The sequence below is a fragment of the Pan troglodytes genome, chromosome 7 (assembly GCF_028858775.2).
Source record: "Pan troglodytes isolate AG18354 chromosome 7, NHGRI_mPanTro3-v2.0_pri, whole genome shotgun sequence".
NCBI lineage: Eukaryota > Metazoa > Chordata > Mammalia > Primates > Hominidae > Pan > Pan troglodytes.
The window spans coordinates 113,755,845-113,768,537 of NC_072405.2; the positions used below are offsets into that span (position 1 = coordinate 113,755,845).

A 12,693-nucleotide genomic window follows, 5' to 3' on the forward strand; every position below is an offset into this window, starting at 1 on the left:
CGCCCCGGTCCCTCGGGCGCCCCCACTCGCCGCCTCTACCTCCCTACCTGCCACACCTGGCACCCCTGCCCCCACCCCTGCTCATACTCTTCCCCCGCCCCCGACACCTCGGGCGCCCCCCCACACGCTCCTATTCTCCACACTTCCGTCCCCGAAAACTCGGGCGCCCCCTCCCTTCACGCTCAGTCTCCCCTCCCTCCCCGCCCGGCCCCGGACCCAGCCTGGAGATCGCGCTCGGGAGGGGCGGCTGCCGCCCGCGGGGCGCCCGCGGTGCCCGGGCCTGGGCAGCGAGGAGGTGACGCCGCCCCCGCGGGAAGAGCCCGGGAGGCGGAGGGGCGGAGGAGGTGCTGGCGGCGGCACTGAGCGGCGGCGGCGGCGGCGGCGCAGGGCGCGCGGGCCTTCCGCGCCGACTCCATCGACCCAAGGGGCGGCGGCGGCGGCGGCTGAGCGACCCTGGGCCGGGCGCGTGATGAGGAGGGGCCGGCGCCAGACCCCGCTGCACGTCGGAGCTCGCCTGGATCCGGGCGTTGGCAGCCGAAGGGCCCTGGCCCCGGGACTCTCCGCCGCTAGCCCCCGTCATATCTTCTCCGCTTTCGCTTCTCCACTCTAGCCGGGGGTGGGGTGGGTGGGGTTGGGGTCTCCGCGGGGGTTTCCGGCCCCGCGGCCCGCTCCCGGGTGTGCCTGGAGGAGTTCTCCCTCTGTGGCGCGCGGGAGCCCTGTGACGCGTCAGCAGGCGGGACGGCTGAGTTGCTTCTCCGGGAAACCGTCCTCGCTTCCTCACGACCCTCTCCGCTCCCGCCTGGGTGCCCCTCGGGCCGGCAGTACTCCGCCTCCGGGCGCTCGAAGCGAGTTCCCGGGGGGCTGGTTCGCAGGCACCCCTTCCCCTCCGAGGCGGCGCGCGCGCTCCCGGCCCTGACCGCGGCCGGACACACTCGCGCCCCGGTCCGCCTGTCGCCCTCCCGCCTGCTCCCTCCAGTCACCCCACCCTTAGCTGTCTCCGCCACCTTACTCCACCACCCTCCCCCGCCTCTCCGCGCACTCCGCGTCCCGGCCTCCAGTTCCCCTTTCCCTTGAACCGCTCACTTCACAGCCCTTCGCCCCCGGGAAGAAGAAACATTTCCCGAAGCGCACTCCTCAGCCCTCCTTCCCCACGCGCTCGCCCTCCCCTCCCCCTGCTCTTTCTTGGGGGAGGGGGCTGTCGCCTTGGATTGAAGGCCATTGATTTGTATGTATTTGTCCCAGCGCTGGAGGCTGCCCCAGCCGCCGCGCCGGTGCCGCCGCTGCCAGTGGAGTTGCCTCCCCGCTTCCCTAGGGTGGTTGGGCTCCACCAAACATGTCGGCTCCTGTCGGGCCCCGGGGCCGCCCGGCTCCCATCCCGGCGGCCTCTCAGCCGCCTCTGCAGCCCGAGATGCCTGACCTCAGCCACCTCACGGAGGAGGAGAGGAAAATCATCCTGGCCGTCATGGATAGGCAGAAGAAAGAAGAGGAGAAGGAGCAGTCCGTGCTCAAGTAAGGACCTGGCTCCATATTCCCGCCTCTCTCCCTGCCCTCCGCCCCCTCGGCCACTGCCCTGCGGCCGCCTGCGCGCCCCAGTTCGCCGCCCTCCCTCCCGCCGGCGGCGCCCAGGCCACGAGGGCTGCGGCCAGCGCCGGCCGCCCGGGCTGTTTTGGGGGTGTCTGAGAGCAGGGGTGTGTGTCGGGGAGGGAGGGCGCCAAGGCCGGCTGAGGTGAGGGTGGCGAGCCTTAGGGCGGTGTGATTTTCCTTGGCGCCTTCCGGATTTCCCCGCTGGTCATCTTGGCTCCGGGGCCCCAGCGGGACTGGGGCTGAACCCAGGCTCTGTGCGTACCCTCTCCTTTCCCGCCGCGCTGAGGCAGTGACTGGGGCACAGAATCCAATATGGCCGTGCACAGGTGCTCCCTGGACGGACCCGGGCGAAGGCGCGCTGGCAGGGGATGCGGACGCCATCCTGGTCCCACGCCTCCGCGGGGCGGCTCTACCAGCAACGCGGGACAGAGTAGGGCTGCCCACAGTGGCTGCGAGCAGCGGGCGGCGGCGCGGGCGAGGGGCCTAAGCTCTGTCGCGGTCGGGTGGGTGTGCGTCCGCCGCCATCTTCCAGCCCCTCCCCCTCGGCGAGTGCTAACACCCTGCACTCCGCTGCTCTTCCTGTTTGCAACTAGTAAATCTGTTTAATCCTGAAGAGACTCCAGTTCCTACCATCACTGCAGTTTGGGATGCTCCCTACCTTGTGAAGTTCTACTATTCTTGCTCACGGTCTTGGCAGACCGGGTTTTTCTGAGGGTGGTAGGAGTGAAAGCAGCACCCAGGCATCCGTTTACCGGCTCTGGAACTTCAGCACCAGGGAACTGTCCAGACAGGGTTATCTTTAGCTCTGAGACTACTTTTCTGGTTAGTCTAGCAAAGAGATTTGTTTCTACAAGGTTTGCTTTTGAATGTTTTATGGTTATTTGATTTCTCAGTTACTTTGTGAAAGAGGTTATTCAGAAGATGTGTAACCTTTTTATGTTTTTCCAGCTTGGCTTTTTTCTTTTTACTTGAAGTGAGTTATTCAGATGATTCTTTTGCGTTTTGTCAAGTATACGTTTCCCATATTCTCCACAGAAATATACAATTGAAAGTGTAGAGTTCCTCTGTGAAGGAACTAATACACTCACCTCTATTCAGGTACATTTTAAAAGCAGGTTGTTGAATTTAGTAGTCTTTCATGTACTAATAAAGAAACAGGTTTCATTGTCAATAGGTATATATTTTCATATTTTAATGAAAAATACCACTTTAAATAATTTATAGTAGCAAACATCAAATATTCACAAATCTTAGAGAAAGATACTATTTCTCACAAAATATTGAGTGGCTAAAAGAGCAAATATGTTCCTGAAATAACTGAAATTAAGAATGTCTTCATGAAAGCTAATTTCTGGCGTTGAATACTTATTTGGGAATGTTATTTATTAACAGCCTTGAGATATGAAGAAATTAAGAGACTTAAGCAGTTTACTCTAACTAATAGAAGAATAAAGCATTATTTTTAGAAGCTTTTTGAGCATACTTCTTACTGTGCTTAACTTTTTTTGTGTGTACTAACAATGCCAAGCTTTTGATGACTTGCAGTTTGATATTTAAATATGTGAACTTAATGCCTTTTACTATCATTGATAAAAATCAGTGCGGCCAAAATGATGCTCCAGTAAAATGTAGTTTTATTTTTTTGACTTACCTATTTAAATGTAAAATGTGTTTTTATTTCTTCATAGTAGAAATACTATGTGGCTAGTTCACTGTAGTTCTAAGTTTATTTGTTGTTTTAATATAGAAATTTAAGTGGACTTTAAGTATTAGGATTATTCAAAATGAACAGTATGTCAGGAAGATGTTGTAAAAGGGTTTTTCAGGTAGCTATATATGTATATATTATATCTGTATGTAAACCTACATACTATTCAATACATATAATATTTACATATTCATATTTCCATAGTTTAGATAGAAACAAATGTTCTCTAAATACATATTCATACAATCTATAAAATTACATTGATGAAAAATATATATTCAGATTTATTTTAAATATTTGTTTGCATTGCTACCTAACTTAGTCTTAGAAAGGAGTCTTACCTCAAAATGGCTTTCATGGTTTCACATTCTTGTTATATTTATTTTAACAAAAAGTTATTTGGAGGTTAAAGCATAATATATTTGGACATTTGGTTTTAAATGTTCTTAATTTTTTTTTAACGAAAGAGTAGGCAAGGAAATGAGGAAATGAATAGACTTTATAATGGAATTATAGTAATGAGAGACAAATCATTTTGAAGATTTTGACAGTTTACTAAATAATACATTATCAATATTGATAATTATTGTATAATTATAATTATACTATTATATAATATACTATAATTCAAAAATAATACTAACGGTCTTCAATGGTTACTATTTCCCATGAAGTTTTAGGGTTCGCTTACCTAGTCATTACTATGCTTTGTTTCTTTTTAGTGCTGTTCATTACATTGAAAATTAACGTGTATTTTAAGAGTAGAGAGAAAAATAAACTGAAATTTAAATGCATGTCTGCTGCCTTTTAACATTTATGTTAAAAAATACATTTGATGTGTGAAGATACTGCAATGGTTAGATAAAAATATTTTTGCATGATCTGTGAGTTTCAATGTTCATATTAAGTATTCATGCAAAGTGGAGAGAAAGAAGGAATTTGAACCTTATTAATATTTAATATATAGATGACAATACCTAGATGCATATAATTTATAAGTAAATATGCATGTAGTGAAAGATTCATGCTTGAGATATTTTTAATAAGAGAACTGAGTGATCAAAACTGAGACCATTACTGTTATCTCTCACCTTAGGAGCCTGAATAATTAAAAGCTATTCCTAATTATTAGTAATTTCTTCAAAGTCCAGCTGAACATCCACGTAGGAAGTCTATCATCATCAAATAATACCATTTTACATATCAGCGAGGTACTATAATTTTGGAAGCATTTAAAAAATCTCAGTAGAACCCTAATCAGTAATTACTTTAAAAAATCCTTTCATGTATTGCTGTAGCAGTTTAAATTTGGCTAATTCAATTTATCAGTAAAATTTATAATGTCCTTTTACTGACTAATGTTTTTTTTTCAATCTTCCAAGATATCTGAATGATTAATGTTTTTAAGTCTTGTCTTTCAAGATTGTAAACTTCTTGAGGGCAAGAATCAAAATTTACCCTTTTTTTGAGTTTGTGTTTTGCAGCATCCTTAACACCTGCACGTAATAAGTACTTAATAAATTGTGTTTATTTAAATTGTGGTAATGTTAATGAGGTAGCTTATCAATTTTGTGGGACAATGAGGAATCATTGTTTGAAGGAAAAACATAATTTATTAAAAGTTGAATTTCCAGTTGGTTTTTGTGTAATTGTGAAAAAATGTCTGAGGAAAGCAAACCCACTAAATCAATAGAAAAGTATTCAGTAAATACTGAGTTTCTAATATGTACATATCATAGCCTTTCAGATAAGCTTTTTGTAACACAAATTAGAAATTATGTGTTTCTTGATGTGTATATTTTCATTCATAGTTTAGATTTTCTGTTAAAGGGTTAATTTGCTTCCCAAATAAAGGAAGGCAATAAGTAAAAATTTTCCTGATAGATTAGGATAACAATTAGTATATATTTAGCACATATATAGTGAGCAGTTCTCTATTTTTTAAAATAATTCAATTTTAAAAGTATTTTCTAAAGTTAATTTATAAAATTTTGAAATAAAATCTTTTTTTTTTCTTTCTTTTCTTTTCTTTCTTTCTTTTTTTTTTTTTTGAGATAGGGTCTTTCTTGGTTTGAGGCCCAGGCTGGAGTGAGATGGCGAAATAACGGCTCACTGCAGCCACGACCTCCTGGGCTCAAGTGATTCTCTCACCTCAGCCTCTGGAGTAACTGGGACCACAGGCAGGTGTCATGACACTCGACTAATTTATTTTTAATTCTTATAGAGTTGAGGTCTCCCTATGTTGCCCAGGCTGGTCTTGAACTCCTGGGCTCAAGTTATCCTCCCGCCTTGGCCTCTCAAAGTGTTGGGATTACAGGTGTGAGCAACCCGCAGCCCCCAAATTTCTTAGCTACCTATTTCCCCTACCCAGAGCCAACTACTGTTACTAGTGTATTTTATATTGTATACTCTTCTAGAGACAGTCTATGCATAAGAATAAATACATGTGTATATATAATATTGTGTGTGTCTGTATATGTGTGTATGTGTGTGCTCATACATGTATGTATGGATGGATGTAAACGTAAAAACAGAAATGTGTCCTGCAGTTTGCTTTATAAGAGGTCAGTTCCACATCTGTGACTGTATAGCTGCCTCGTTAACCTTAATGGATATAGGATATATACTATCCCTTTTAATGAATATTCTGTAATTTCTTTAACTAGTACCATATTTGTGGGTATTTAAGTTTTTTTCTAAGTATTTTGTCATTAGAAATTTTTAGTATTTATCACAGTATTATCTGTGATAAATATCTTTGTACATGCATTTCCTACATGTATGAATGTATATTTGAGACAGATTCCTAGAAACAAAGTTGTTGGGCCAAAGGGTTAGTATATTTTAAATTTAATAAATATTGTGAAATTTACTTTTGTAGAGGAAGTGTGTATAAGTGGTGTGTACTAAGGGGACTTTCCCACATCCTCGCCAACTCAGTGTATGGCAATCTTTACCAATGTTTCAATGAAAAAGATGCCACTGTAGACTTATTTGCAATTTTCTTGTCAGAAAGATTGAGAGCCTTTTAAAAAAATTTGGTTACAGCCATTTGTATTCCCTTTTCTATTAGTAATTTTTAGTGATTTGTGGAGGCTCTCTTACATGTTATTTGTTTTAGGACCTTGTTTATGCCTTTTTTACTGGTCAGGATTTAAAAAAATTGAATTTATTGTAGTTTTGTTTTATGGATTTTGAGTTTGTGATCTTCTTAGAATGATCTTCCCTATTCTAGTATTTTTAAAAAGTACCAATTGAATCATGAATACTTTTAAATAAAAATTGCATATGTAAACCACTGTTGCCATTGCCAAAAAAATGAAAAACTAGTTTTTAAGGATTCAAAATGCATTCTAAAAAATTGATTGACATTTTATAAGAAAACAAGCAAACAAAAAATTGACTTATATTTTATGAAAGAGTACCCAATAAATTTATATATATTCTATTTTAAAGTAAGGGCAATTAAATAATATCTTCCTCTTGACAATAGATTTTGATAAAGAACTAATTATATTGTGCGATGAAGAAAGAGATAGTGGAAGCAAGTGTGATAGACCAGATGAACTTTGACTTGACACCTTACTTTACTAATTAATAATGGTAACGTTTTGCTTATATTATTAAACTCTGAGTTTCCTCATCTATACTATTTGAGTAATAACACCTATTTTGAAGGATTGTGATTGTTATTATTAAACTCTGAGTTTCCTCATCTATACTATTTGAGTAATAACACCTATTTTGAAGGATTGTGATTGTTATAGACTAAGTATCCTGGCATAAGTAGTGGTGCAATAAATAATCATTATTGTTAACTGATATAGATAGCACTCTTTAAACCTTATCATAGGATTGCTGGGTGAAATTTTCTTACTTTCTAAAAATTGAGAGATTCTTTTCCTTGTCTATTATGAAGTCAAAATATGCCAGGAGGGCTTTTAAGCGACTTCATTATTTGTTTAGAAGACTAGGGATGGGGAGAGGGTGGGTGACAACTTGAAAATAGTTTCCTCAGCAAATACCATTCTTAAGGAGCCTGATAACTAAGACATAGCAGTGAAAATAGCACTGACATCAAGTTATTGGTAATCGGCAAGATACTGATAGTCAAAGGTGAATTGAGGGGACTTACTTGTGGAAACTACTTTGTAATTGACTTTAGATTTGCCTTGGTTAAACTTTTTACTCTATTATTTAACTAAAATCTATATTTACCTATTTGTCTTATTCACATTGTATCTAAGAACCCAGAGAACTGTATTAGGTTAAGCTAATTCTGAAGTATGGTTATTGAGCTTAGAATGCTGATCTTCACATCGCCCCTCAAATACACTTAAGCTTTGTATGATTGCCGGTTTCTCATCCTTCTGGCTTAGCTTCAAATTTGGATCTTTAGAGAGCTCTTTTCTGACCACTCTTTCTTATGTAGATTCTCTCCATTATTCTTTATAACAATACCTTTTATATTTCCCCAATTATGCTTATCAAAATTTATAATGATTTATTTACTTGTTTATGGTCTGTCCACCCTGCTAGATTATCAACTCAAAGAGAGCACACACCATGTCTGTTTTGTTCACTAATGCAGCTTCAACTTCTAATGTAATACAATGCCTTACACGTAGTAGTACTCAAAAATATTAATCGGGTGAATGAACGCACATTGGGAATGAAATATTATGTTCATCTAGGTGGTACCAACTTTCAAGGTGAACTCCAATAATCTTAAAAAAAGATTTGCTTATGTAGTAGTGTCCTTATTTTTGAAATCAAATGTAATTTTTAAACATATGCCTAATTTTGCTTATTTTACATGGAAGGAAACTTACAGTGTTTGTGTATGATTGCAGCTTATCTTTCTTTTGGACTAAGAGCATATCTTTTTTGACTAGAAACTAGAAGAACATTGTGATAGATATCATTTTTAAATTTAAGGAATATTAGGAATTAGGGAAAATTTGGCTGTAAAAGTGATCCTTTAAGAGAATTGATACATTTCCATTGTGTTTAGCACAGATGAGTGGTAAAGAGTACACAGAAGGCTTTGGATAGAAATAGTTCATGCCCTCCAGGGACAGATAATCTAAGGCCAACCATAATAATATGAAGACATAAAAATGTAAAATGTCATGAAAAAGTACTGTAAAGGTGTTTTTAGTACATTATAACCATGGTAAAAAATATGTCAGACTAATCTTACTAGTAGTTTATTGCCTCTATGGTATTGTTTGATTATATTGTGTTATATTACATGGTGTCACATAGTTTTTCCTGTTAAAATATCTGAAAGTTTCACTGCTAGATATTAAAAACTTTTGTATTCTCTAGTCACCTAATGAAATACAGATATCTCTGGGAGTTGAAATAATTTTAACCATTATCAGGTAATTCTTAAGGAGCTCATTGTAAGAAACGTGATAAACCACATGAAAATTTTGCATGGTAAGTACCAGGAGACTACTGTGCACTACAGTGTATCATGGATATATTTTACAAGAAGAGCACGTGATTCAGTCCTGGGAAGATGCCATCTAGGCTGAATCTCAAATGATGAGTAGATGTTAGCTGGGCAGATTGTTCTCTAAGCAAAAATCTTAAAACTCCCAATTCCTCTTTGCCCCCAAAACCTTTCATTTGTTAAAAAAAAAAAAAAAAAAAAAAGAAGACGATGCAGGACATGGTCAAGAAGTTTGCTTGAAGTGGTTCAGAAGAGCACAGATTTAAATGGTGATGCGTCAATAGAGGAGACTGGAGAGATGGCAAGGTTCAGAGCCTAAAAAGCCTTCTATGCTATTCTTTGGATTTGGCAATAGGGAGTCATGGAGGGATTTTAAGCAGTGACACAATATAATTAGACTTCTGTTGGAACAAAAACCACTCTCATTTAATAGATTGGTTAGAAGGTGTAATACTAGAGATAAAGGCACTATTTAGGAGATTCTTACAGTAATCCAGGTAATAAATGATGAAGATATGAAATAAGGCAGTAGAGGTGGAGGTGGAGAGTCAAGACAAATTTTTGAAAAATTGAGGAGCCAAAATTGCCAGGATTTGACAGCTGTGTGTTAAGGGTCAGGTAAACTCTTATGATGCCAGACTTGCTTAACTGACTACTGTACATAATATATATCTGCCTGTATCTGCTTATCTCACTTATAGTTAGCTCTGTGAAGTCATCTGGTCCTAGGACCAGTGTTCTCTTGAGGGAGCAGTTGTGAAGTGGCTTATTTTATTGTTTTAGTTATTCTAGAGAGTTTGTAACATTAATATGAGTAATAGAAGTGACTATAACTTGGTATAATGGGATGGTAGTAGAAAGGGCCAAAAGGGACAAAGAAGAAAAGAAAGGACAAAGAACAAAGGGGAGAAAGTAAGATTAGGGCTCTTGGAATCCATTCATAATTAGAAGGAACCCTTCTTAATAGCTTATACAATTTTTTCTACTGGGTATATTCACACCATGTAATCTTTTCAGAACTTCAGGACTATCATCCTTTTATTGAATATTCCCTACTCCCATTGATAACTTAGTCTCAATGAATTTCTCACCCTCTGGTTTTATTTCATTCTTTGTGTATTTTAAACTATCACACAATCTTTGTTTTATATGTTAGGCTTAGCAAGGACAAATTTCCTTCCCTGTATATATTTCTGTATCACCTCTAAGGGAATTTTGGAAATATGAATGTATTTTAGGAAAATAGAGAGAGGAGATTAGTTATGGAAATGACATGCTGAAGTTGGTGAAGATTCTGTGCATCTTTATATTAGCTTACTGAATTATTGCAGAATTTCAGAAAGTGCTTGTATTATAAAAGGGAGATAAATTTTATTGGGTTTTGTGATGGGAAGCTCCAGAAATAGGAATTGAGGTAGAGTTATGGAAAGGGGAAAGTTAAGAAAAGGTTTACACAGGAGTAATATATTATTTTACCTACTTTCTTTCTAATACGGGTAACCTATAAAATTGAAGACAACTAGATAGTATAAATTAATTGGTCAAGAACTAACAACTTTAATACAGTTTATATATTATGAACATATATCTATATTATATATACCTGTCAAAGCTCTTACTTTTTGTACAATATAGTGCTAGCTAAATGCTTTTTAAGGCATTTGGAATTAACAACTTTTGTATAGTTACATGGTTATAAACATTTAGTATTTTTATATAATACAAATACTTTGATAGGTTCTGCTAAACAGAGGAACTGGATAAATGCTCCTTTAAGGCACAGGAGGAATGCCCTTTAGCATTTTTTTCTTCCAATCAAGCTTATGTTCAGCTCGAAGAGACAAATAGTTTGGTAGTTTCTTGTATCCTGTAACTAGGCTTCTGGGAGGCTAAAACTAGGGGAAAAGGATACACTAAACAATATAACTGGGTAGCAGAATAACCACAATGGTGTTTGGTGCTTTGGTATTGTTCAGTTGACAGATGGAGGTGGTGCTCACATTCATCTTGTTTTGTTGGCATATTTGGTATCTATTATCATTTTTATAATAGTTTGCTTCCCAGGCACATAGATGAAAATCTGTTTTATCACACATAAAACAGTCTTCAATCTGAAAGAATTAATTAATACTTTTATTAGCACACTTATTTTTCTCACTGGGCCAAAATCTAGGTGTAGGTAGGGCCGCATTTCTTTCTAGAAACTAAAGGAGGATTGTTTCCTTGCTCATTTGGGTTGTTGAAAGAATTACGTTCTTTAAGTTATAGGACCGAGATTCTTGTTGGCTATTCAGCTGAGGGCTGTTCTTACCTCCTAGAGGCCTCTTTCTGGCACTTGCACATAACTTGCTATATCTCTGAACAAGCGGTGGGGCATTTTGAATCTTTATTGCGATGCCGTCTCTCTGACCTTTCTTCTGTCATTGCATCTCTCTCTGCCCACAACTAGGAAAGATTTTTTCTCTTTTAAGAACTCATGTGATTAGCTTGAATTCACCCAGATATTCCGGAATAATCTTCTTATTTTAATCATATCTGTAGAGTTCTTTTTGCCATATAAGGAAACATATTTATGTGTTCCTGCAATTAGGACAGAACATCTTTGGGGGACCATTTATTCTCCTTATGACATTCCTCTAAAGAGTGCCAGTAGATATAAATTTGGATATATATTTTTTATAAAGTAGATACTGAACTACTCTTATTTTTTAAAAAGTATTTTGTATTCAGAGATACAAATTCCAGAATATCTCTGAAATAATATTTTACTATATATGTTGTACTATAGTTTATAATACTATATTGCCTTCAAAGTGCCGCCAATCTGCATTCCACTTTTTATTTATTTAACAGTTTCCTCCAGAGTTAAAATGTTTGTGTAACTGGGTTTTAGGTGGAGGGACTGGGGGCAAGAAGTGTGAATTGTTCTGTGCCCTGTATGTAAAGATTAAGTACTATTCCTAAGCAGTAGTCATGTTAGTTAATAATTGTATTTATTTTTATAGGGAGAGGAGTAAATAATTTTACCATATGACTAACATAGTGAAGAGTCATTGAAATATTTTCATATGCAGTATTTTCATTATCCAATGGTCATGTTAAAAGACTCAGCATAACTTTATATTCCAGTATGAATAAGTAAATATTTGAATTTAATATTTCCACAAGAAGTAGTTTCTTTTGGCATGCTTGGTTGAATATCCATACTCTACATAAGTGTGCCTTCATATATTACTTTTTTGTAATTTTTTACCCTAGAGTCTGGTTTAATGAAAAGATGCACAGTAGTGTATGTTATGATTAAACTTCATGACAGGGTTTAGGATATAATCAGTTGTTTAACTTAGGCATGTAAAGATTAAAAGTAGCTATGAAATAAAGTAGAAAAAGAAAGTAATCCAAAATTTTTCTTTAAAACTACTAATATAAATTTACGTTGCAGTTGACAGTATGTTAGGATAGACTAGATATCAGAGTCCAGTCTTGATAGAAACTATAATAGTAATTTGAACAGGGACATTTTGATATAAAGTATTACTACTCATAGCAAGGAGCAGCCCTCTTCTAGGGGTAAGGTACAGTACCTATGACAGAAACAAATTTCAGAGAAGCCCTTCCTGTGTGTCTGAGGCTGAGATTCAGCCCTCATTGGAGGATGTGATTGTGGCCCACTGAGCTGTCTCAGGCTGTGGCAGGAAAGCAGGACATCATCTGTGGGAACGTTGGTGGGACTTGCAGAGAAGCTGGCTGAGGTGCTTAGGAAACTTATTGGGAAGCCACCTCTTGGGGTGCCAGTGAGACTTCTTGAGAAACTGTCTGCTGGGGTGCCACTGAAACTTGCTAAGAGGTTGAGTAACACTGGGTGTCTATAAGCTACTGGCAACCATGCACTGTAGCAAGAACAACAAAACACCCAGAACCTTGAAGTCCTTTCTTCCTT

The 12,693-nt window shown here is 39.2% G+C and overlaps 1 protein-coding gene across 40 annotated transcripts in view; it reads left to right on the plus strand.

Annotated features, from left to right (window-relative positions):
- The first annotated feature begins 425 nt into the window (after positions 1-425).
- Positions 426-12,693, plus strand: part of RIMS2 (regulating synaptic membrane exocytosis 2) — a 729,498-nt gene continuing 717,230 nt past the window's right edge. For 14 of the 40 annotated variants that reach the window (XM_054657448.2, XM_054657450.2, XM_016960277.4 and 11 more), the window contains exon 1: positions 1,236-1,509. In XM_054657448.2, coding sequence (XP_054513423.2) covers positions 1,334-1,509 — 176 coding nt within the window. In that variant the 5' untranslated portion in view covers positions 1,236-1,333. Of the gene's footprint in view, positions 1,510-12,693 lie in introns of all 40 variants that reach the window. The other 26 variants (XM_063816532.1, XM_001157376.5, XM_024345468.3 and 23 more) reach the window with 9 other exon arrangements.